This window comes from Nerophis lumbriciformis, linkage group LG02 (assembly GCF_033978685.3).
Source record: "Nerophis lumbriciformis linkage group LG02, RoL_Nlum_v2.1, whole genome shotgun sequence".
Lineage (NCBI taxonomy): Eukaryota > Metazoa > Chordata > Actinopteri > Syngnathiformes > Syngnathidae > Nerophis > Nerophis lumbriciformis.
Window position 1 is genome coordinate 20,965,497 of NC_084549.2, and position 27,968 is coordinate 20,993,464.

General features: G+C 37.1%; 1 protein-coding gene across 6 annotated transcripts in view; it reads right to left on the minus strand.

Moving 5' to 3' along the window:
• The window catches only part of khdrbs2 (KH domain containing, RNA binding, signal transduction associated 2), a 142,101-nt gene that overhangs the window by 15,300 nt on the left and 98,833 nt on the right, over window positions 1–27,968 (minus strand). For 2 of the 6 annotated variants that reach the window (XR_009815100.2, XR_009815101.1), the window contains exons 6-9: window positions 25,902–26,091; window positions 4,784–4,866; window positions 3,839–3,897; window positions 918–1,001 (exon numbers count right to left, since the gene is read on the minus strand). Coding sequence is in view for 1 of the 6 variants with exons in the window: in XM_061958580.1 (XP_061814564.1) it covers window positions 907–1,001; window positions 3,839–3,897; window positions 4,784–4,866; window positions 25,902–26,091 (427 nt within the window). In the remaining 5 variants the exon portion in view is untranslated. Of the gene's footprint in view, window positions 1–699; window positions 1,002–3,838; window positions 3,898–4,783; window positions 4,867–25,901; window positions 26,092–27,968 lie in introns of those variants that run through there. The other 4 variants (XR_009815106.1, XR_009815137.1, XR_009815105.1 and 1 more) reach the window with 3 other exon arrangements.

Below are 27,968 nucleotides of genomic sequence, written 5' to 3' on the forward strand. Positions count from 1 at the left end.
CGAAAACTTCCCGGGACAAATATTCTCCCGAAAATCTCCCGATTTTCAGCCGGAGCTGGAAGCCACGCCCCCTCCAGCTCCATGCGGACCTTTTTTCATGACGGGAGGACAACAGGGTGACAAGAACTAAATCATCCAGACTAGAGATAAATTGTATTATTATGTTTATTTTACCTAAAAATAAATATATTTATTAATTAAAAAAAAAAAACTAAATACATTTTTACTATATTTTGCTAAAAACATCAAAATTAATTGTATTTTTATTTGTCTTTTTTCGTGACTCCTTATTACATCCAGCCATAGAATTATACATTAAAATAAACATATTTGAAATAATTCATTTTAAATTATCATAATAATTCATTTAAAATGACCATATCTAATTATTAAAATAATTGCTTGTTTATCAACAACTTTAGCATTTTATTCATTACATTTTGAAACTCTCAGAAGCCAAGTTATGTTATATTCCTTAATATTTATTTATGCAAGTTTGAAGTATCAATTATCTAAACACAGTTTTGTTTGCATATTTTCAGGATGTAGATATATATATATATATATATATATATATATATACATATATGTATTAAATACTTGACTTGGTGAATTCTAGCTGTCAATATGCTCCTCCCCTCTTAACCACGCCCGCCCCACCCCCGACCACGCCCCACCCCCCACCTCCCGAAATTGGAGGTTTCAAGGTTGGCAAGTATGTTTATAATCCTTATGTAAGACAAGAACACATGTGGTTTTTTTATGCATTCTAATTAGTATCTTTTTTGAGGTGCTCTTTTCACACTTTGAAAACAGCTGCTTTAAGGGGTTACGGGCAAACATTTCTTGAAATAAACCTAAATAAATAGGATACATAATTAGACAGGCCATATGTATTGAGCACCTTCAGTATCTACCATAAGGATGTTTTCTGTATCCCCCTCTTGTCATCTGTAGGAGCGGAGCTTTAAGACTGGGACGTGAAGTGGGCCACTCCTCCTCTGGAAAAGCAGTAAAAAACACCTCAGTGAGTGTGCACGGATATCGGTGACTGAATATTCTTTATGAGCAAATTTCCTCCCCGGGCTGCAGAGAATTTACACAAAATAAATTTTACGAGCTCTTTGGCCTCTGTTGAAGCAACGATGCAATTTGACAGCCAGCAGTTCCTTTTCTTAAAGCCACGTTACAAAAAAAAGGAGGAACACCTCTTCTGCATGGCACATTGAACAAGCTTCCAAATAGGAAAATGTTTATGGCGCAGAAAATCAAATGACTGCCCTTCTTGGTTTTTAGGTGTGTGGGGGAAAAAAAACATTTTATAGCGCCACTGTCATGTGGCGAGCGAGAAGGCCAGTTGATGTTTTTGCAAAGAAAACGCTGGTAGAGGCTTTTTTTTCTTCTCTCTCCTTCGGAATGAGCCGACGAGGGCCCTTGTCCAAAAGGCAAAACACTCCACCTTCACAATATGCATCAATTATTCCCCTGAGCTCCTTCTGGCTCCGACTGCTGCCAGGAGCCAAGAAGGAAGGAGGAGTGGCTTCCAAACAAATACAACAAAAAAAACATCAATGTGGTTTGTAAAGTATAATGAGTATGTGATCAAAACATTATTTTTCAAAAGGATTAAAGCTTCAGCGATGTTTAGAAATACGATAAGTTATCAATATGTATTTTTAAAGATATAACAGCAAAAACCGCTGTCATCATACTATAACAACCCAACCGTATTGACCGACTATAAGACAACATATTTTACTTGCCATACAAACTGGAAAAATACAAGATAACATTGTTTTATAGTGGGGCTTTAGAGATTAATTCATGTAAACCAACCAGCGACGTCTTTTCTGTCACTTAAACAATACAGTTGTACCTCAATTTAAAAGTTTTTTGAAATAAGAGCTGTCTCTCTGCTAATTGTTATACTTTAAAATGCATGCACAAATTTTACTTACAAGCAACCGTGCCTTTAGTTAGCGTAGAAAATGTCCCAGATTATAGATAGAGATTGAAAAGGAAGAAAGTGAGTGAGGACAGGGCTGAGATGAAGAAGTGGATGATATTCATTGAATTAAAAAAATAAATACCGTATTTTTCGGATTATAATTCACAGTTTTTTTCATAGTTTGGCCGGGGTTGCGACATATACTCCGGAGCGATTTATGTGTGAAATTATTAACACATTACCGTAAAATATCAAATAATATTATTTATGTCATTCGCGTAAGAGACGAAGCAATCGTCACACACGTCAACCAATAAGAATTCGACGGGGGAGGGTCATGGCAGAAGTGCGTTGTGCGTCATGGCAGAAGTGCATTGTGGGTCAAGGGGATGCTAACTGCTGCTACATCCGTAGCTATTAAAATTGATTATTTCAACATCGGCGGTAACTCATAAAAACTGAGAAGAGCTGAACAAAAATGGCACCGAAAACGAAATCATATACTAAATGACTCTTACCATAATATGTTACGTTAACATACCAGGCACGTTCTCAGTTGGTTATTTATGCCTCATATAACGTACACTTATTCAGCCTGTTGTTCACTATTCTTTATTTATTTCAAATTGCCTTTCAAATGTCTATTCTTGGTGTTGGATTTTATCAAATAAATTTCCCCCCAAAATGCGACTTACACTCGAGTGCGACGTATATATGTTTTTTTCCTTCTTTATTATGCATTTTCGGCCTGTGCGACGTATACTCCGGAGCGATTTATAATCCGAAAAATACGGTAATCAAAAACGTGACCAAGGGTGTAGTCGATTTGGTGAAACAATTCGAGCGTATCACTGCTAGTCTGCACCATACTGAAGCAGACAGAGTCCAATGCCAGCCAAGGACGTTAAAATAATATCCGAACAGCATTAAAAAATTAGAAAGTCGCTGATGGTGTGTTTGACAAAGAAGCAGTTGGAAGGAGATACCGTAGAAGTCCACTCTCCAAGGTAAATCCTGTACAATATTGTTACATGACTTCATAAATCTGCTGTTTTTATTGTATTGTTTTTTTATACAATATTTCATATCCAGATATTTGTTCTTTTGAAAAAGCATGTTTCATGTTAAAATTGCACCATTTAAATTAATTTCAACAGGAGACGTTGATTTGAGGTACAAGTGTTTTGAGTTAAGAGCTCCGTCTCGAAACCCATCCATCCAAGTTCGTAAATTGAGAATTCATAATATATTTCTAAAAATGGGTGCTGAAAAAGACAAGGTTGTCCTATATTCCGGTCAATACGATAATTTTGTTCTGAATTTTGTCAGGATTGTTAACAGTATTTACTTAGAATACGTTTGGAATTTTCCACTGCTAGTTCAATTGATTGATTTTAACCCGGGCAGCACGGTGGAAGAGGGGTTAGTGCGTCTGCCTCACAATACGAAGGTCCTGAGCAGTCCTGGGTTCAATCCCGCGCTCGGGATCTTTCTGTGTGGAGTTTGCATGTTCTCCCCGTGACTGCGTGGGTTCCCTCCTGGTACTCCGGCTTCCTCCCACCTCCAAAAACATGCACCTGGGGATAGGTTGATTGGCAACACTAAAATTGGCCCTAGTGTGTGAATGTGAGTGTGAATGTTGTCTGTCTATCTGTGTTGGCCCTGTGATGAGGTGGCGACTTGTCCAGGGTGTACCCCGCCTTCCGCCCGATTGTAGCTGAGATAGGCTCCAGCGCCCCCCGCGACCCCGAAGGGATTAAGCGGTAGAAAATGGATGGATGGATGGATGATTTTTACCCACCATTTATTTGTTTTGATATTTTCTTTTTGGGAGATATAAAGGTTTATGTCCATACATGTTTATGCACACAATATGCAATATTGACTTACCATAGTTATTGTAGGATTCGTCGTTTGTTGCTTGTCCGTATTCGTAGTAATCTGAGATGCTAGATGGGAAAGGAATCAACAAGCACACATCTCATCATGGTCTATTTTATTACTATCATTAAATGTATGAAGCTGTTATTAGTTTACTGCATATACAGTCGTGGTCAAAAGTTTACATACACTTGTAAAGAACACAATGTCATGGCTGTCTTGAGTTTCCAATAATTTCTACAACTCTTATTTTTTTGTGATAGAGTGATTGGAAAAAGGAGGATTACCTCCAAATTTTTCAGGACAACCTAAAATCATGGGCGCAGTTGGGTGTTCCAATAGTACAATGACACCAATCACACGTCAAAAGTGGTAAAGGAATAGCTAAATCAGGCTAGAATTAAGTTTTAGAATGGCCTTCCCAAAGTCCTGACTTAAACGTGTGGACAATGCTGAAGAAACAAGTCCATCTCAGAAAACCAACAAATGTAGCTGGACTGCACCAATTCAACCAGAAGCTTGTGGATGGCTACCAAAAGCGCCTTATTGCAGTGAAACTTGCCAAGGGACATGTAACCAAATATTAACATTGCTGTATGTATACTTTTGACCCAGCAGATTTGGTCACATTTTCAGTAGACCCATAATAAATTCATAAAAGAACCAAACGTCATGAATGTTTTTTGTGACAACCAAGTATGTGCTCCAATCACTCTATCACAAAAAAATAAGAGTTATAGAAATTATTGGAAACTCAAGACAGCCATGACATCATGTCCTTCACAAGTGTATGTAAACTTTTGACTACGACTGCAAGTGTGGAGATAAAAAACAAAATCTGCTTTTTCTTTCATTCATTCATTTTAGTTTTCATACCAAGTCGGGAGATGGTTTCATGTAAATGAACAGTATCGTTCAGTGCGACCGAGCCAAATGCTGAATATTAAACGTCACCTCTTTGACTGATTGCTGTAGTTGTCGTCATAGGCGTCGTAGCTCTCGTCGTCGTATTCTCCTCCGTATCCATCGTCGTAGCCCTGTGAGGCACCATGGTGTCAGCATTACAATGTACCGCTCTGCTCATTTATATCCACTCTTAAGTATGTACAGATGAAAACAATCAATGCTTAGTAGCACAGGCGAAGGCGCTCAGTGTCCTTAATGGGGGAGGAAGCAGGCAAAATGTAAGTCCTGCAGAGATTATTGATTAAGGTTTGCAGGAGAACAGATGAGCAGATTTTGAAGGAAAAACTAATAATAAAAATGTGTTCAATCTACACCAGACAAAACGCTTTTGTCAAAGAATAACCTTCACTGACTGGTAACAATAAACTCATTATGTGTTTGCGGAACTAATAAATACAAAGCACACAATGCTGCGTTGTCATCTTGAAACAAAGTGTAAATATATATTTTTCGCTTTCCTTCAACAGGAAATAATTTTTCATCTACAAGGACACTTTGTATTAGGGACGTGTGGCCTTGGGGCGAACGCAGATTAGAATGAGAGAATAAAAACGGACTCATAATGTTAGCTTTCAAAGAAGATCAGTTAGAAAGTGGTGCTGGTAGAGCACCAGTAATGTACATGTTCGACCTTTGACCAAAGCTACCACAGTCATGTTTATTACAATGTACACTTAGACAGTTGAGCGTCCCATACGTGGTTCCATTTGGAGGTTTTTATCTTTATATATATATGTATTTTTTTAAACAAACCATCACCATGTATGACGTCGGCAGACTTTTTCATGTTCGCTCCCATTTATGTCGGTCAAAGGGTGAGCAGTTTAGTTTTATTTACGGCTGCCAAAATGACATAATGGAATTGATAAATCATCATAATTAATGTGATTAAAAGATTTAACTCAATTAACCCATCTGCAGGGCAGACGGATCAAACATTCCCTAAAACGTCTCCGGCAACACATTTTGGGGAGTTTGTATAAGTAGTGTTACAATTGCAAACCATTATTCATTAGGTTAGGTCAGGGGTCGGCAACCCGCGGCTCCGGAGCCGCATGCGGCTCTTTGATCACCCTGATGCGGCTCAGCTGCATACTTGCCAACCCCCCCCGATTTTCCCGGGAAATTTCCGGATTTCAGTGCCTCTCGCAGAAAACTCCCGGGATTAATATTCTCCGATTTTCACCCCTACAATAATAATAGGGGGGTGACATGATGGTACAGCATGTAGCACCTTCTACAAGTTGTACTAACAGCGTGCCAGCCCAGCCTCTTGTTATATGCATCTTCTGCTTGCACACGTAAGTGACAGCAAGGCATACTTGCTCAACAGCCACACAGGTTACACTGACGGTGGCCATATAAAACAACTTTAACACTCTTACTAATAATGCGCCACACTTTGAACCAAAACCAAACAAGAATGACAAACACATTTCGGGAGAACATATGCACCGTAACACAACATAAACACAACAGAACAAATACCCAGAATCCCATGCAGCCCTGACTCTTCCGGGCTACATTATACACCCCTGCTACCACCAAACCCCGCCCCCACCCCAACCCTGCTCCCTCACACATCAACCCCCCCCCCCTCTGTGCGTCGGTTGAGGTGGGCAGGGTTTGGTAGCGGGGGGTGTATAATGTAGCCCGGAAGAGTTAGGGCTGCATGGGATTCTGGGTATTTGTTATGTTGTGTTTATGTTGTGTTACGGTGCAGATGTTCTCCCGAAATGTGTTTGTCGTTCTTGTTTGGTGTGTGTTCACAGTGTGGCGCATTATTAGTAAGAGTGTTAAAGTTTTTTATACCGACACCGTCAGTGGAACCTGTGTGGTTGTTGACCAATTATGCCTTGCTGTCACTTGTGTGAGCAAGCAGAAGCCACATATAACGTGTGACTGGGCCGGCACGCTGGTTGCAATGGGCGCCAAATGCTGTACCATCACGGCACGTTTGAGAGAATAGTTGCCCTGAAATGCGTAGTCTGCCGGAAAAACCGGGATGTATGATGCTGTCAAGCGCCATTCATATAAAAGTCGCGGGCCGCACTAACATTCAATTTTCATATTAAGGTGTGGGCCGCGTGTCTGAGACCCTTGGTTTATACATAGCACAAAGCAAAAAAAAAACTTTGTATGCAGTGTTATTTCCTTTTGAATTTCAAAATATTTTTGTGGCTCCCATTGTTTTCTTTAATTTGTGAAACTGGTCAAAATGGCTCTTTGACTGGTAAAGGTTGCCGACCCCTGGGTTAGGTAAAACAATGCTTCCCACGGGTCGGCATTCTAAAATCTTTGGTTTTGTTCATTATTAGTACATGTGGATACCTTTCGTATTTGAACCGATTCGGTACCAATTTTCCGGTACTAGGGAATCAATACCTGTATTCAACGGTACCCATTTTCGGTACTTTTGTGTGTTAATAAATAGTAATTGATTTAAATAATAAAATCAAATTTTTTATTTGAAGATTTAAGAATGAGCTGATTATGATCATTTCTGTCCAGTTGTTATAGCCTGTTTCATTATTACATTTCTGAGTCAGTTTCTTTGTTGGCATTGATAATTGCAGCATTACCGAGAGGCAGTTTGGCTGAGTCCGTTTTTAGTGCTGCTGGAGTGATGGCCAAGTGTTAGTGTTGGGGATTTAACAGTATGAACATTTTATTACCACTGTTATTGTGACCAAAATTAGCACTCTTATTATAATCGCCATATTGTTAATTGTGCTCAAAACGTACTTATATACACACACAGAAATACTTAGATTTTGATTTTAAATAACTAAAATAAATAGATGCACTGTTAGAAAAGCCACTATTTTGCATGTTCTGTGTTTGAGTCTTAGTATTTAATCTATTTTAATGGCTAAGCTTTTATTGTTTTAAATATTGGTCCGTACTTTAGCACTTTAAGATTTATTTAAATGAAAAGTGTGTTGTAAATAAAATCTATTAATTTTTATTTCATAATAATTTATGCACATATATGTGTAAATATCAAAGTATATTACACTGAATCACTTTTTGGCAACCAAGAATACATTGATTTATTGAATACATCCAAACACGTTATTAATATTAACTATGTGCATTAAAAAATAACAGTTAATATTGTATGTAACTTCTAATCAAGAAAAAGGTATCAACATCGTATCAACAACAGTTCTTTACAATCTCATTAATACCATAAAAATGGCAAACTCTTTCCTTTTTTGGACACGATAAAGGCTTAAATAATTTCAAACAGATATTGTTACAATAACCACTAATATAGGTGTTTGTCTTACATGTAATAATCAGTGTTGGACAGAGGAAGCCCCAACAGTAAAGGTTTAGATAGCGATGCTCACTCATGCAGCGGGAATAATATATTTAACTTACAGTTGTGATATCTCGATCAACGACTCCCCTGCTGATGGCATCATAGCAGTAAACAATTGTTCTCTTCCCTTTATCCCAGTTGTACAGACATTACGATATGGAACATAATAAAGCAACACATTTCGTTTTTGTTTTTGGCGGGGACTACTGACTTCCTCATCTAAAAACGAAAGTCATTTGATTGGCTGTCCTTGATAACTAACCCCCATTGCAATGTACGCTATTAAAGAGCTGTGATCGGATATACTATGAACTTGTCTCGCCCATCGACAAGACAAAATTAAACATGATTGAATTTCACTTCTGTCAACATTTTTGGCTGTCTTTTATACTTAATTGAATTGTCAGTTAATTGTGTTATTGTCTTTGGCCTTTGTTTCGATTGAATATAGTCCTATTTTTACCTGTTACGATGTAAATAAAACAAAACCCAAATAACATAAACCGCTTCCAGCCCAGGGCGAGCACGGCTGACTCAGCCCAGGCCCGCCCATGACGGCGCGGCTGAGTACAAAACCCAAAACCAGGGAAGTTGGCACGTTGTGTAAATCGTAAATAAAAACATATTACAATGATTTGCAAATCCCTTTCAACCTATATTCAATTGAATACACTGCAAAGACAAGATACTTAAAGTTTGAACTGGTAAACTTTGTTATTTTTTTGTAAATAGTAGCTCATTTGGAATTTGATGCTTGCAACATGTTTCAAAAAAGCCTCAAAAGGAATGCTCATCAAACACTTATTTGGAAACTACCAAAAGGTGAACAGGCTAATTGGGAGCAGGTGGGTGCCATGATTGGGTGTAAAAGCAGCTTCCATGAAATGCTCAGTCATTCCCAAACAAGGATGGGGCGAGGGTCACCACTTTGTGAACAAATGCGTGAGCAAATTTTAGAACAGTATTTCTCAACGAGCTATTGCAAGGAATTTAGAGATTTCACCATCTACATTCCGTAATATCATCAAAAGGTTCAGAAAATCTGGAGAAATCAATGCACGTAAGCGGCAAGCCTGAAAACCAGCATTGAATGCTCGTGACCTTCGATTCCTTATGCGGTACTGCATCAAAAAGCGACATCAGTGTGTAAAGGATATCACATGGGATCAGGAACACTTCAGAAAACCACTCTCAGTAACTACAGTTTGTCGCTACATCTGTAAGTGCAAGTAAAAACTCTACTATGCAAAACGAAAGCTATTTATCAACAACACCCAGAAACGCTGGCGGCATCGCTGGGCCTGAGCTCATCTAAGATGGACTGATGCAAAGTGTAAAAGTGTTCTGTGGTCTGACGAGTCCACATTTCAAATTGTTTTTGGAAACTGTGGATGTCGTGTCCTCCGGATCAAAGAGGAAAATAACCATCCGGATTGTTATAGGCGCAAAGTTCAAAAGCCAGCATCTGTGATGGTATGGCGGTGTATTAGTGCCCAAGGCATGGGTAACTTACACATCTGTAAAGGCACCATCAATGCTGAAAGTTACATACAGGTTTTGGAGCAACATACTGTATGTTGCCATCCAAACAACGTCTTTTTCATGGACGCCCCTGCTTATTTCAGCAAGACAATGCCAAGCAACATTCTGCACGTGTTACAACAGCGTGGCTTTGTAGTAAAAGATTGTGGGTACTAGATTGGCCTGCCTGTCTCCCTTTGAAAATGTGTGGCGCAATATGAAGCGCAAAATACCACAACAAAGACCCCGGACTGTTGAACAACTTAAGCTGTACATCAAGCAATAATGGGAAAGAATTCCACCTGAAAAGCTTCAAAAATTGGTCTCCTCAGTTCCCCAAAGTTTACTGAGTGTTGTTAAAAGGAAAGGCCATGTAACACAGTGGTAAAAATGCCCCTGTGCCAACTTTTTTGCAATGTGTTGCTGCCATTAAATTCTAAGGTAATGATTATTTGCACAAAAAAAACAAGTTTCTCAGTTCGAACAGGAAATATCTTCAGTTGAATATAAGTTGAAAAGGATTAGCAAATCCTTGTATTCTGTTTTTATTTACGATTTACACAACGTGCCAACTTCACTGGTTTTGGGTTTTTTATATAGCAACAAGACTATACAAAGCACAGAGAAGTGTTAACTCTCTACCACATAGTTTTCACAGAGGTTCATACCAGACTTAATTATGTTATGTTTTCTTTTCGAAGATTGAAATGATTTCGGCAGATCCCGCAACAATTATTTTCATTTCCCGGACGAGCCCCCAATTATGTCACGGTCCCTGTAGATGTTGTCATGGGAAAAGCGACGCGTAACATAAAAAACGGGCGCTTTGGACTCGTTGTCCAGTGAACAGTATATTTTGTATTTAGTATATAATAAACTAGATGTGTCCATACAACATGGCATATGGCAAGGGTAGGGACTGCTTCATGGGGCTTCAAGACGGGCCGCTGTTGCTTTGAAAGTGCTTACCGTATTTTTCGGACTATAAATCGCAGTTTTTTTCATAGTTTGGCCGGGCTCCAGTGCGACTTATATATGTTTTTTTCCTTCTTTATTATGCATTTTCGGCAGGTGCGACTTATACTCCGAAAAATACGGTAATTTGATACGCAGAGGTGCCTGCTTTTTAAATGTTAATATAATTGACAATCACCTTCATTTATATCCAAATCCATTGCCATTCTTTATAAAGTAAAACACATGCTGAATAAGAAATGTTTGCATATGTTATATTATTCTTTTATTTTTCCATATTTAACATATTGTGTTGAAGTTTGGGGAAATGTTTATAGAACAAACATAGACCCAATAATTAAACTTCAAAAAAGGGTAATAAGAATAATACACAAAGCGTGCTACTATGAACATACCAATCCATTATTTATAAGTTCTAATGTGTTAAAATTTTCAGATATTGTGTTTTTAAAAACAATGGAAATTATGTTTCGAGTAAAGAACAACAGCCTTCCAGCTTGTATTCTTAGGTTATTTCAATTAAGAGGAGAAACCCATAATTTACGGGGGGTATTGATTTTTGAAATAGGTAAAGCAAGAACGAATATTAAATACAAATGTATTTCAGTTTTAGGAGTTAAATGGTGGAATAAGCTCAGTGATGAGTTGAAGACATGTACTTCTTTGTTAAGGTTTAAGAAAACATTGAAAGGTGAGATAATTGAAAATTATAAAATATAGTAACAATTACTTTCATCCCATTGATTTTTTTTTTTTTTTTTAACATTGATGTTCCAGGTAATCTTATTTTCAGTGAAGGTATAGGATAGGCAAATATAAGCTTTGGCTTCAGCCTATTCCTTTTTCGGTCATGCTTTTTCTTTTCTTTTCTTTTCCTTTTGTGTGTAAATGTGTATGATTGTTATACTGTATATGTATAGTCTGTACTCTTAAACTGGTCACACAAAATGGTTAATGGTTGATGGTTGATTATATGACCGAAATAAACTTATTTCATTCATTAATTTAACTGGGCAGCAACGTCGTGATTAAAATTGAATTAATTGTGCAGATTTATATATCTTTTACATATCTCGTCGTCTTTAGATGTCTTTAGAGGTTCCACTGTATTTCCAAATCAATTCCTTTCCAAATACCACCAGTGCTGACAATGTGCTTTTGTTTGAGCCCCTAATTAATGAGGTGTGATTTTTCCTGTTTGAAACTCATCTGTAAAAAAAGAGAAAAAAGAACAGCGCTCCTTTACATGCAGGCTGGTAGAAATAAATCAAATGTTAACACAAAGGTGGCGGGTTCTCCGTCAGCATAATTAGGACAGCAAGGAGCTGAGGGCCCGTAGCTCTGTGCTTCATTATCAATTGACAACCTGCATGTCCTCCGACAGTGACGGATCTTCACGCTGCGCTGCCTCTGAATGGCTCGCCGCAAAGCAGCATGGGAAAGAATATGAGATTTGCACCCTTATTTGTCTCAGTGAATGTCTCAGGTCTGCTCTTTACGCTCTCCACCTTTTGTTGTGGCTTACGCTCCTCATCTATTCCCTTACTTTTATTTAATAGTCTAATAACGACCTTGTTATCACCTCAAAACGGAATTAATTTACACACCGCAGTTTTAGTGTTTGTTGAAAGGTCAGAGTGGGTGTTTGATATTCTGCTGGAGTTCAATTAAATAATCCAGTGGAAGCAGCGTGAGTCACACTGATGTGTTTTGACAAACAGGAGAGTTTTGCCACACAACACCATGATGTGTCCTGAGAAACTGCTCCTTGTCTACAAACACAAATGTGAAGCATCTTGGCGGCACAAGAGGAAAATGGGAGGATTTTTCTTCTTCTCCCCCCTCATCTCAAAGGATGTCCTTGTGTCGCTTCCACAGTAGATGGAGTTTTTTTTTTTTTTTTTTACCCCCAAAGCTTCCCAAAGCTCTGTGTTTAATCACATTAGGGGTTTTCAGCCCGGTTATAGTTGCAGGGCTCAGGTTTTGCAAAGCCAAGCTATGCATTTCAGATTTGACCAACAATTTGCACACCCACCACGTTAAAAGTGTGTCATCAAAACCCATTGTAAATATTATATGACAAATTGTAAACACAGGCTGGATTTTAAAGTGTTGCCAAACTGCTTACATCCGGAAAGTATTCACAGCGCTTGACTTTCTCTACATGTGACAGCCTTATTCCAAAACGCAATTACTTTATTTGTGTCCTCACAATTCTACACACGATAATGACAATGTGAAAAATATTTTTTTAATGTATTTTTTGCAAATTTAATTAAAAATGTTATGTGCGTCCCGTCATGATAGAGGTCTCCAGCAACTTTTGTTTCTATATGTAAAACTGGTAGGAGGGGCTATTTCTTAACATTTTAAAGGTGGCACTTGAGAGCCAATATTAAAATGTCATTTTCCAGACCTCCCAAAAATTACATTTTACGCCATACATGACGCATTTGCAAAATTTGGGGACTTTTCGTGCATGCTAAGGGCCTCAAAAAGGCATCCAAACTGGCAGAAGAATAATGATAATAATAAACAGCAACAGCTCGGGCCCTAATTAAAAATAATCACATGTATATACCGTAAGCATTCACACCCTTTGCTCAAGACTTTGTTGATGCACCTTTGGCAGCAATTACAGCCTCAAGTCTTTTTGAATACAACCTGCGACATCCTGGATGAAAACCAACGCTTCTCATCCAACCTGATGGAGCTCGAGAGGTGCCGCAAAGAGCAAAGGGCCAAACTGCCCAAAGATCGATGTGTCAAGCTTGTGGCATCGTATTCAATTAAGACTTGCCTAAGGTGCGTCAACAAAGTATTGAGCCAATTCTGTGAATACTTAGGTACATGTGATTTTTTTATTTTCCTATTTTTAATAAGTTTGCAAAATCTTAAAAAAACAAAACAAAAAAAAAAAAGAATTTTGAGGACAAAAATTAATTTATTCCATTTTGGAATAAGGCTGTAACTACAACATGTGGAAAAAGTGAAACACTGAATACTTCCCGGATGTACTGTACTGGTACTTTTTTTTAAACTTTACTTTTACGCTTTTTTTACTAAAGGTTTGCGTGAATTAAAACACATAAAAACTTAATAGCATTGCAAAGCTGATCTACTAAGCCTGTGTGCTGAGGAATAGTGAGCAGAATTCATTTAGCCTGTCCATCTTCATGTATATGCAAACTATACATTATGTTGATTATCAGAATGTCCACAATAATAGGTAGATAGTATAACAAATAATAATAGATACAAAAATAATCATTTAGCATATTTAGCATTTTTAGTTTTTTTTAATCCTGAAACTGTTTTTGCGGCCGCTCTTTTGTGTTTCTGTTTAGCACGTGGAAATGGGCCCTGTTACGCACAAATGGCTGTGAGAAAGGAGGCGATCACACTACAAAGACAGATAATGTAGACATAATTCATTGTGTGTGTGTGTGTGTGTGTGTCAACATATTTGGATAGTTGTAACATGCATTTTATTGTGTATGGATTATTTATGTATTTATGGATTATTATTGTGCCAAGAACACCTTCGAACCAGAGCGCACCTTCGGTGTGCTAAAAATAGGTTCTGTTGTCCAGATCACACTTCTACAGGTGAAACAAAAATTGGAATATCGTGCAAAGGTTTATTTATTAATGCAATTAGATTTACAAGGTAACAACTAATACTAATGACCTAGGCTCATAACATGCAACTCAAGATACAGTATTTCAAGCCTTTTTTTAAATATAATTTTGATGATATATGTCTTATAACTTATGACAACTTTGAATTAAAAATCTCAGAAAATTGTAAGCTGTGATCATCAAAATGATAGCAAATAAAGGCTTGCCATACCTCACTTTGCATGCAATGAATTTATATCATATATTAGTTTCACATTTGAAGTTGAATTGATGACATGAATGAACTTTTGCACTATATTCAAATCTTTTGAGTTTCGCCATAGATATTGTGAAAAGGTGGAACAATTTATAGTTTTGTACTGCATGTTTTACAACATAATAAAATGCCACAGGTTGGAGAATGATATCAGGACACGATTGGCTCTATAGTGACAGCAGATAGTACATGCAAATACCTCATTTAAATAGGGGCAATCTGCACCACTTTTGCACTTATTATCAACTGTACACGCAGTCATAGTAGAACATCTGCAACACACACACTAATGGTACACACCATTTTATTGTTTGCACTTTTGATCTTAGTAGATTGGGCCCTTTCTTTACTATTTGTAACAGCTATTTAGTCTTTTGACTTTATTCCCACAATTAAAATAGAAAATATTATATACATATTTTAAGTTTTCTTTTCTAGAATGCATTTCATTAAATAAATATATTGTTAAATATCAACTTATTTTTGTTTTCAACTTACTGTACCATAAACATTTTTAAATGAGTATAGTATTCTTAATAAACAAAAAATATTACAACATTAAAAAACTATTAAACTATTTTATTTTTGGTTTTTTACCATACAGTACCTTACATACACATCTAACATTATCACACACTCTATCATTGACTTTATTACAATACATTTACTGTACAGCTATGTAATGGTCACTTTTTTGTTAACCATACGCTCTGTTTTTTACGAAACAATAAATTGTTTTAAACACAATATAAACAATAATTGGTTTTAAATGTTATTGACAAATATAGTTACTGTTTATCATAACTTAACACATGTATATTATGTATTTTACAATCTAGACTGGTATCCCAAGGAGTCATGATAGATACTTAAAGGTGCTGTTTGCCACTTGCTCACAGTTACATTTTTTAAAGCAAACATTATAACAAAAACAACATTGGTTAGCTTATGTTATCATTAGTGGTTTAACAGAACATCCATCCATCCATCTTCTTCCGCTTGTCCCTTTTGGGGTGGCGGGGGGTGCTGCAGCCTATCTCAGCTGCATTCAGGCGGTAGGCGGGGTACACCCTGGACAAGTCGCCACCTTTAAAACTATCTATATTTTTCACAATTACTAAGTTTATGTAATCATTTTTTTACTGGCACGGGTAAAATATTTGGTGTACAAAAGCAGTCCAACAGTAGCAGCGAACAATTTGCAGTCATGTTATTGTTGTGATAAACTATACATTCAATGACTGCTAATAAACTATCCAAATTGCTCTCATGAGCTAACAAAACCCGAAGCTAATGTGTGTGCATGTGTTATGTACGTACATAGTTACCGTATTTTTCGGACTATAAGTCACAGTTATTTTTTCCTTCTTTATTATGCATTTTCGGCAGGTGCGACTTATACTCCGGTGCGACTTATACTCCGAAAAATACGGTATGTCAATACATTCTAGAAACCGTAAGAGGGCGGGATATACTGTGTAAAATACTTTAGAAAGTTAGCGCCCTTTAAGAAACTGTGTAAATGTTGCAATCAGCCCCTTCAACATGAAGCATCACAGTTATTAATAAATGTTTTTGTTGTGACTGTATAATTCATACTTGCCAACCTTGAGACCTCCGATTTCGGGAGATGGTGGGGGTGGGGTGGTCCCGGGGGGCGTGGTTGGGGGTGTGGTTAAGAGGGGAGGAGTATATTTACAGCTAGAATTCACCAAGTCAAGTATTTCATATATATATATATATATATATATATATATATATATATATATATATATATATATATATATAAGAAATACTTGACTTTCAGTGAATTCTGGCTATATATATATATATAATATATATATATATATATATATGTATATATATATATATATATATATGTATATATATATATATATATATATATATATATATAAGAAATACTTGTCTTTCAGTGAATTCTAGCTATATATATATATATATATGTATTTATTTTATTATATATATATATATATGTATATATATATATATATATATATATATATATATATATATATATATATATATATATATATATATATATATATAAATAAGAAAAATACTTGAATTTCAGTGTTCATTTATTTACACATATACACACACATAACACTCATCTACTCATTGTTGAGTTAAGGGTTGAATTGTCCATCCTTGTTCTATTCTCTGTCACTATTTTTATAACAATGCTGAACAACCTCTCTGATGATGCATTCTGCTTCGTCTCCTTGTTGTGTGCGCAGTTGTGCACTGCACTCTCTAAAAGCCCTAGATGTTATTGTCACATATGCATGTACAGTAGGTGGCAGTATTGTCCTGTTTAAGAGTGTCACAACATAGCTGTTTACGGCAGACGAACTGCTTTACGGACGTGAAGACAGGCTGTCGACACGTCACTCAGGTCCGCATGAATTTCGGGAGAAAATTTGTCCCGGGAGGTTTTCGGGAGAGGCGCTGAATTTCGGGAGTCTCCCGGAAAATCCGGGAGGGTTGGCAAGTATGGTATAATTGTCACACAATGCATGTTTGTAAACCTATTCATCATAATGCATTCTCTCTCTTAACTCTTCTACATACACTTCTTTTCCCACATTTTCTGCTCCATTGAATACAAGTAAAACGTATATAAGTTCTACCGCATTACACTGTGTACTGTGGTACCACACTATGAAATAAAATATTATTAATAATACATCCTTTGACAGAAAAAAAATGATTAATAAAACATCTTAACAGTAGAAGCATCAGCCGATCGCTGAAGAAGCAGATATGCTATCTCTGAAAAACAGGCCTGCTTTGACTGGATAAGAGATCTGCATTAGAAGCACTTTCATACTAAAGCAAAGACAGGATTTTGCAGCTTAGTACAGATGGGCGACTGATTTTGTCGTTTTTCTGATGTTGAAAAGCAGAAAATGCCAGCTCATATCAAACCGGTTAAATATTAAGCTGTGTTTGACATTTCACTAAAAACCTAACAGGATTAAAAAAAACAGCATTTTCGGGTAAATCATCACAATTTTGCGCGTAACTTGGAGTGCTTTTAGGCAACCACATTAATTCAAGTATCATATTTCTCCATGCCTGTTGATCACATGTTGATACATTTCTATACAAACAAGACCGTGTTGACAAACAGATGGTTATTATCAGAACATTTATGAATCCATCATCAATTCTTCGCTCAATAGTGCCAAGTTTAAAATGTAGCCTATGTGCACGCCTCTCAGCCCATAATAAAGCACTTCAGTCATGATTGTGATGCTTTAAGAGCCACAATGATGCTCTCTGTCATTTAACTACTTGACTGCCTGACATAGTCACAAATAATCTAAGATGAATTGCATGAGGACCCGACGAAAACAACGATCCTATGATAATTTATTCACAACGGGGGTAATGACTATAAACCGCGTGCATAAAGTATGTGCATATGTGCTGGTTATGAATAAAACATAATTGGGAACATATAGGATTCATTTCGCATTCAATATAGTGACATTAATGATCAATTATTTATTGTGTAGTTTGACACAATTACAGTAACAAACATATTGTTAGAATGCGAAACCAAGCAAACATTGTTTGTGAAAAGTCTGTATTGGGTTATATTGTGCAAAAACAAGTTGGATACATAAATGTTATTGTAAAAAAAATAACAAACAATCATACGCTAGTGTAATAAAAACAAAAAACAATTTGTTCATAAATATCAGTGGTGTGCCGTTAGGGCCAGCAAGGCCTTCTCTGCTGGCCTTACATAAATCATGATCATAGATAAATAAAAGTTCATTTTAATCTACTCTCCATAAAGTATTCATCATATTCTCTTCATGTGTTATTAGGCTTCAGTGTTTCTTGTTTTTTCGTTAGAGCTTTTATCCAATCAGAATTCAGCTAGATCGTTGCCAGCGCTGTAGAATTCTGCCGGATAGATATTTGGTGGACAGTTGTGATAGCCAATCAGATCCACGAGTTGTTGACAGTAGCCCATCTAGGTAGCCTTACGCTAAACGGGACTGTGATTGGATTTTCACTTGTCACTCCAAAGTCAGAGTCCAATCGCAAGTTGTAATTTGCGAAAAGCAGGAAGGGGCACCGGAGCCATACCCGGCCAACAGAGAAATCATCGGTTCTCCCTTTTTTAACTCACAAAGAAAAAGTTCAAATATTGTATTTATTTATTTTTCCGCATTTAATATGTTCTTTACAATTATTTTCATTTTGACAGTACCACGTAAGGTATGTTTTAAATGCTGATGCGAGTTCATTGATTTTTGAATGTGCCGAAATATAGCCTGTTTTGTACACTGTTGAGGTGGTTCAATGTCCAGTCGTGCACAAGTGTGTTTCTGTACAGTATTTCTCCAGCCGTGGTCATGTGGTGACATAAATTATGGTCTTTTGACGGGTAGTTATTAAAGTCGGACTAAGTAGGACATCACTGAAGAGCTAGGTGGGAAACACACAGTCTGCCACTGATAAATATGTTTGCAAAATTCCTATATTTTTTTTATTAGTCCAATTGGAATACATACAGAAAGAATAGTAAATAGGATTTTTTTAAATATAAAATATCACGTTTGTCTATAAAAGGAACTTCATTGTTTTTTTTTTAGGTCAAACATAGCTTCAAAAATGAATTTAGAAATATTTTTATTTAACATTTTCAACCTTGTACTGTATTATGTTTTCCATCTAAATCTAGAAAGTCCAAAAAGTTTCTGGAAATCCTTCACCTCTTTGCAACCTTATTCATAAATGGAATCGTTTTAGCCAACCTGAGCAGCGGTGCTATAAAGGTTGAGGCAAGGTGAGATTTGTGGCAGAGCGATATAGAGAAAGAATATTGTGTTCATAAATTATGAAAAAGCACAGATACATGAGAACCACCGGCTTCCTTGTACTTTCCTCGGAAGTTTTAAATCAATAGCACCCTCGATGGGTGCCATTATGGACACAGTATCACTTTTAGGAGACAGCCTGACAGTTTGACAGCGTGCATCAATCAATGGCCTCTGGAGAAATTGACACAATATCCGCACAGGGTGCATCTTTACAGGGCAAAATCTGTCCCCGCTGAGCTGGGTTGTTGCGTTCCATCAGTAGGATGTTTGCTTTAGAATAGTGAGAGGCATTACAAGTGAACCAGTCGCACAAAGCCTTGCATAAAAAACATCTTACTGCATTCTGGAAGTACGCTGAAGGAAAATTGTTTAATGTAGCAGAAAACAACAACAGCACCAAAGTGAGATATGGGAGAAGAAACTGTTCAGGACAAACTCATCTCCCTTAGTCTCTGTGCGCCCAACCTCCTTTCCAACCTCCAATTACAAAGAGAAGAAAACGCTGCACTTTTTCACTCGTCAGAAATACGCGGGCTCGACATCAGAAGTCAATTTGGTTTGGTAATGAGACTGTGCTTGTGCATCTCCCCGTGCAGACAGCCCAATCTTCACTTGCCGGCACACATGGGGGCTTCTGCTTAGCGGGGAGCTTCTGAGTAGCTGCACTGGTGAAAGTGTTGCCTTTTTGTGTTTGAATGGAACTTGGAGATCACTTTCAGTTTGAAAATGACCTTTCTCAACATCTAAGGACAAGAAGAATGTGTTCAGGTTTTTGACTTTGACTCTTATTTGAAGAGGCACATTTTTTGTGTTGAAAAAATCCGGAGGCACACCACCAGCAGAAATCATTAAAAAATTAAACTCAGTTGACAGTAAAAAGTCGCAATTGTTGGATATGACTTTAAACCATAACCAACCATGCATCACTATAGCTCTTGTCTCAAAGTAGGTGTACTGTCACCACCTGTCCCATCACGCCGTGACTTATTTTGAGTTTTTTGCTGTTTTCCTGTGTGTAGTGTTTTAGTTCTTGTCTTGCGCTCCTATTTTGGTGGCTTTACCTGTTTTGTTGGTGTTTTCCTGCAGCAGTTTCATGTCTTTCTTAAACACTATTCCCCACATCTACTTTGTTTTAGCAATCAAGACTACTTAAGTTGTTGCTATCCTTCTTTGTGGGGACATTGTTGATTGTCATGTCATGTTCGGATGCACTTTGTGGACGCCGTCTTTGCTCCACAGTAAGTCTTTGCTGTCGTCCAGCATTCTGTTTTTGTTTACTTTGTAGCCAGTTCAGTTTTAGTTTTGTTCTGCATAGCCATCCCTAAGCTTCAATGCCTTTTCTTAGGGGCACTCACCTTTTGTTTATTTTTGGTTTAAGCATTAGATACCTTTTTACCTGCATGCTGCCTCCCGCTGTGGTCTGCATATTGTGATCACGACAAACCATCATCGTCTCACACGACGTGTTCCCGACATCTATAAAGCAATTAGCTACCGGCTGCCACCTACTGATATGGAAGAGTATTACATGGTTACTCTGCCGAGCTCTAGACAGCACCGACACTCAACAACGGCACATTATTTGCAGACTATAGTTACTGGTTTGCAAAAAATATTTTTAACCCAAATAGGTGAAATTACATAATCTCCCACGGCACACTGTATCTCACGGCACACTAGTGTGCCGTAAACAACCTTCAAGTGATATCGATAGATGTTACAAATCAGGAGCTGTGTTTTTAGATAAGAGCTGTCTCTTAACTAATTGTTATGCTTTAGGTTGCAAACCAAAATTTTTGTTACAAGCATCCCCGCTATTAGTTGGCGCAGCAAAAGCCACACTGAACTAGGGCTACAACTAACAACTATTTTTATAATCGATTAATCTGTCTATTATTACTTTGATTAATTGATTAATAATCGAATAAAAGAGACAAACTACATTTCTATCCTTTCCAGTATTTTATTGAAAAAAAACCCCAGCATACTGGCACCATACTTATTTCGATTACTGTTTCTCAGCTGTTTGTAAATGTTGCAGTTTATAAATAAAGGTTTATTAAAAAAAATAATTAAAAAAATAAAAATAAAAAGTAGCCTAGATCCAACGAATCAATGACTAAATTAATCGCCAACTATTTTTATAATCAATTTTAATCGATTTTATCGAATAGTTGTTGCAGCCCTACACTGAACCACGTAAGATCCGCCTAAAACATCCGGTTATAGCTGGAAATGGACATAACTGTGTTTTTACAACCACGGAAAAGAAGGAAGTGAGTGTGAAGGACAGTTCTTTGAATTAAAAAAATCAATAATCAAAATCACGAATGAACGAGTCACCAATTTGGCAACGCAAATTAAGCGTATCATAGGTTGATTGGCAACACTAAATTGTCCCCAGTGTGTGAGTTGTCTATCTAACGGTGTTGGCCCTGTGATGAGGTGGCGACTTGTCCAGGGTATACCCCGCCTTCCGCCCGAATGCAGCTGAGATAGACTCCAGCACCCCCCGCGACCCCGAAAGGGACAAGCGGTAGAAAATGGATGGATGGACTACTAGTCCACAGCAAATTGAATCAGAATAAGGACCGCCAAGAAAGCTAACCTTTTTATTTTCATGGACATTTATCCATGAAAATATGGAGAAGATGCTGATGGTGGGTTTTGACAAAAAAGTAGCTTGAAGGACATGACGTTGAAGGTCACTTTCCAAGCTAAATACTGTACATTATTATTACACTACTTCAAAAAACTACACACTTGTTAGTTGTACATTCAGTGTGTGAATGTGTGTGTGTGAATGGGTGAATGTGGAAATAGTGTCAAAGCGCTTTGAGTTCCTTAAAAAAAAAGAAGGTAGAAAAGCGCTATACAAGTACAACCCATTTACCATTTACATTCTATTCTATTGTTTTATATAATATTTCTTACACAAAAGTTTGTTTTTCTTTTTAAAAGCCATGTTACCAGCTAAAATTGTGCTGTTTGGGAGGTTGGAAAGCACCAATTAAATTGATTTGAATGCATTTCAGTGGGATATGTTGATTTAAGATACAAGGGTTTTGATTTAAGAGCTCTGTCACTCTACCAATAAAGCTTGTACATTGCAAATTATTTGCCAATTGCCAAGATTTTACATTATATTTCTAGAAATGTCCCTAATTTTAAGAGCTTTTTACTTATTTTTAGTCATTGACTAGTCTAAATGTCAGCATGAATCCTCATTGTTTCTATTTTAGTTTTAAAATGTTTAAATTGAGAAAACAACTATTTAAATAAGATATTTAGTTTTCTTCCACATAGAAAATCTTGTTTTAAGATACTGCCACATCGAACATGTTCAATTTAAGAATTCCAAGTTGAATAATAATTGTTTTCAGAATAAAATACTTATTTATACCTTAAAAGTCCTGCTATTTTCTAGATGTACAAATCTTAATTTCAGATGTCTTATCAAGTAAAATTATTTGTTCATGCAGCCAGTTAATGTCACTAGTTTTTAGTGTTTTTTCTTTAAAATCTAGTCTTTTATCCTATATTTTAACAGCTCTTTTTTGCAGTGTAAGTTGAGGTACTACTGTATTTACTTCCAAAAAGGATTACCAAAAAAAATGGTACCATTTGAAGTGAACCTTTTTTGTCCGGGGAAATAATCCTGAAAAGTCAAACAACACTTGCAAGTTTGAGCTGCCATCGTGCGTGAAGTTTTGCTTTTTCTTTGGCATTTTGAGTTGCTTGTGACATACAAAAAACAACCACAAATCTCAAGATTAGCATTCGAGCTATAAATACAAAATGTCACTGTCTCGTCTCTTTTTTTTTTCACTTTCGGCTTGTGTCTGTTGGGGTTCGCCACAGCGAGTTGATGGCATCAATGGTTTTGGCTCATTTCGCTCGGCTTCCACTTGACTTCTTGCTTGGAATACGCTTATTTGCACCCGTGGGATTCAGTTCCAGGCGACAGCAAGCGGATGTGACTTCACGTGCAATACTACGCTGCAAATAGAGCTAAGATAAAAAGATAACATTTTGGGGGGAAAAAATACCAACATCCAGTGAAATTAATAGCTGCATGGACAGATAATTTTACTTGATAAAACATCCTAAATTAAGATTTGGATATATAGAAACTAGCAGGATTTATTTAGTATTTTAACAAGCATTATACAATTTGCATTATACATTATACAATTTGCAATTCCTAAATTAAGCATCACTTAGATGTTGCAGAATCTCTAAACACCATTTTCAATGTTGGGAAAAAAACTACGTATCTTATCTGAATAATTAGTTTCTCGATTGTAAAGTTTTTAAACTAAATTAAATAAATACGTTTTTAAAACTATGGAGATTTCTAGAAATTACATTTGAAATCTTAGCAGGTAGCAAATATTTAATCAGCATTGAAGATGAGAAATCACCGTCATAGAAACCTAGAATCTGGATAAATCACTGCACGTAACAATGAATGCCCGTGACCTTGGATCCCTCAGGCCGTACTGCATCAAAAAGCGACATCAGTGTGTAAAGGATATCACCGCATGGACTCAGGAACACTTCAGAAAACCACTGTCAGTAACTTCAGTTTGTCGCTACATCTGTAAGTGCAAGTTAAAACTCTACTATGAAAAGCGAAAGCCATTTATCAACAACACCCAGAAACGCCGCCGGCTTCGCTGGGCCCGAGCTCACCTAAGATGGACTGATGCGAAGTGTAAATGTGTTCTGTGGTCTGACGAGTCCACATTTCAAATTGTTTTGTTTGTATATTACCAAACACATGTTAACGTTATGCATTATGGGCCCTATTTTACTATTTGCGCTTTTTTGACACGCGTATTCTCTTATTTATATTGTGCAAGTGAGGCAAAAGTGCTTAATTTTGCCGTGGTGCCTTTGTGTGGAAATTGTGGAGCACGTAAAGAGAAAGATAGATATATATTTGAAAAAGAGGTATCAATCCAGGTAGTGCTTGTCACGGGAACCTGGGTCGCCATGGTGATGTAGTGTGTGTATGCATGCTGCAACAGCTTCTTCTTCCAGGCTAGTTGTGAATAATAATCCGAAGGGAAAACTTTGTTTTACTTGTTATTATAACCACACTGATGTTTAAAAGTTCTGTTTAGTACAAATGTTTGTGAAGCTGTGACGCGTCAGAGGGGCTTAGCAGCAGTTTGTTTCTACGTGTGCTTGCACAAGGGAGTGTGACAGTTTGATATCAACTGTCAAAAGAAAATCTATTAACTCAATTGATAGGCTCTACATTGTATACTGTATGTATTTTCTAGGGGTGTCAAGTGATTGATGTTTTTAATCAGAATGATCACAATCTTAAACTGTGATTAATCATGATTAATCACAAGTTATTATTTGCTTGCATGAATCAAATTTGATTAAAAAATAAATCAATATTTAGATACAAATGCAATTATGTAGTCAGAATTTGAGATGTCCGATAAATGCGTTAAAATGTAATATCAGAAATTATCGGTATCGTTTTTTTAATTATCGGTATCGTTTTTAATTTTTTTATTCTTATTTTTTTAATTAAATCAACATAAAAAGCACAAGATACACTTACCGTACAATTAGTGCACCAACCCAAAAAAACCTCCCTCCCCCATTTACACTCATTCACACTCATTCACACAAAAGGGTTGTTTCTTTCTGTTCTTAATATTCTGGTTCCTACATTATATATCAATATATATCAATACAGTCTGCAGGGATACAGTCTGTAAGCACACATGATTGTGCGCGCTGCTGGTCCACTAATAGTACTAACCTTTAACAGTTAATTTGACTAATTTTCTTTAATTACTAGTTTCTATGTAACTGTTTTTATATTGTTTTACTTTCTTTTTTATTCAAGAAAATGTTTTTAATTTATTTATCATATTTTATTTTATTAATTAAAAAAAAAAGTACCTTTTCTTCACCATACCTGGTTGTCCAAATTAGGCATAATAATGTGTTAATTCCACTAATGTATATATCGGTTGGTATCGGTAATTAAAGAGTTGGACAATATCGGAATATCGGATCGGCAAAAAGCCATTATTGGACATCCCTATTCAGAATGTCATACAGGAACGTTTTTTAAACTGCAACTGCAAGTCATTGATTTGCTCAAAACTCGCTTCCTTCCTTCGTGAAGGAAAATGTCTAAAAAGACCCCATTATGTTATTACCTTTAACAACAACGAGGACCCAATTCACTTCATCTGGATCAGCCCCAAAATAATAAGTTCTTCCTTGGCTCACCTTCCACAAAGTTTTTTTTTTGGAAACCGCTTAAGTAGTTCAGTGGATGTAATTATACTTTATGAAAGAAGTCTCTTGAATTAATTGGCTGCGTGCCCTAATTTTACCAAACCACGTCCCAGTTTGCTCTACCTCTACATGTAAAGAAAGACATTAACTGGGGCTTAAACCAAGTCTGATTTACACACGGTTGAAGAGCAATTACTATTAGCTCTACTTTTTTTAAAAACTTTGAGCAAAGAGGATTGGACTCACGTAGTCGTCGTATGATTCATGAGTCCCTGCCAACAGCGAGGGTCGGTAACCTCCACTTGCCGCCGCCACCGCTGCCCGGGCTCTGGGGGCTTGGGCCTCCCTCTTTAAAACAGACGCTGTGAGCTTGCTGTGTGTGGCGGTCGCCGTCCCCCGAGGTGTTAGCGCGCTTCTTCCCGCGCTCCTGCGGGCCCTGCGAAGAGTAAGCAGAAGAACGCAACGTTGATTTGCCTTGGGAATCCTACTTTGCAAGTTCTGTGCACGTTCTGTGCAGATGCCGGTGAATTCAGTTAATCCGTTTTACTGCGGCGCGTGTGCAGGAAGCCTCGATCGGTGGGCGTCTCACCGCAAAGTATGCCTGAGTCAAACCTTAAATGGGCATAACCTCAGATGGCACTGAGGTGTTGTAAAAGTGTCATTTTGTGCGTCTCCTTGACTCATATGCCTGTGAGAGACACTATTTCAACAGGAGCATCCCACCTCTGCCATGAACAAAGAATAATAGCCGAAAGTGTGGTTACAAAAGTCTTGAATTATTTATTGTTTTTCTTCTCCAAGACTCATACTTGCCAACCTTGAGACCTCCGATTTCGGGAGGTGGAGGGCGTGGTCCGGGGGGCGTGGTTAAGAGGGGAGGAGTATATTTACAGCTAGAATTCACCAAGTCAAGTATTTCATATATATATATATATATATATATATATATATATATATATATATATATATATATATATATATATATATATATATATATATATATATATATAAGAAATACTTGACTTTCAGTGAATTCTAGCTATATATATATATATATATATATTTTTTTTATTATATATATATATATATATATAAATATATAAATAAATAAAATAAATACTTGCATTTCAGTGTTCATTTATTTACACATATACACACACATAACACTCATCTACTTATTGTTGAGTTAAGTGGTGAATTGTCCATCCTTGTTCTATTCTCTGTCACTATTTTTCTAGCCATGCTGAACACCATCTCTGATGATGCATTTTGCTTCGTCTCCTTGTGTGCGCAGTTGTGCACTGCACTCTCTAAAATAACTAGATGTTATTGTCACATATGCATGTACAGTAGATGGCAGTATTGTCCTGTTTAAGAGTGTCACAACATTGCTGTTTACGGCAGACAAAAACGTGACTGCTGTTGTTGTGTGTTGTTGCCGCGCTGGGAGGACGTTAATGAAACTGCCTAACAATAAACCCACATAAGAAACCAAGAACTTGCCCTCATCATTCTACAGTTATAACGTGATTGGGCAGGCACGCTGTTTATATTGTGGGAAAGTGGACGTGAAAACAGGCTGTCGACACGTCACTCAGGTCCGCATGGAGCTGGAGGGGGCGTGGCCTCCAGCTCCGCCTGAATTTCGGGAGATTTTCGGGAGAAAATTTGTCCCGGAAGGTTTTCGGGAGAGGCGCTGAATTTCGGGAGTCTCCCGGAAAATCCGGGAGGCTTGGCAAGTATGCCAAGACTATTATTTGCATTTTGTATGTGAATGTGAATGGACAGACAGTTAATGGACTAAATGGACCGACAATTGCTACACTATGTGTATGTGCACAGTTGGTGACATGTTATGTCAATGAAGTGAATGTTAATAAGAGAAAGATGTCAACATTGTGTTTGTTTGTGAATTAACATATTGGATGTTTATTCTGTGTGTGTGTAGGAATTACAAACCCCAAAACCAGTGAAGTCGGCACGTTGTGTAAATAGTAAATAAAAACAGAATAATAATTTAATAATTTTCAACCTATATTCAATAGACTGCAACGGCAAGATACTTAACGTTCAAACTGGAAAACTTTATTTTTTTGCAAATATTAGCTCATTTGGAATTTGATGCCTGCAACATGTTTCAAAAAAGCTGGCACAAGTGGCAAAAAAGACTGAGAAAGTTGAGGAATGCTCATCAAACTCTTATTTGGAACATCCCACAGGTGAACAGGCTAATTGGGAACAGGTGGATGCCATGATTGGGTATAAAAGCAGCGTCTATGAAATGCTCAGTCATTCACAAACAAGGATGGGGCG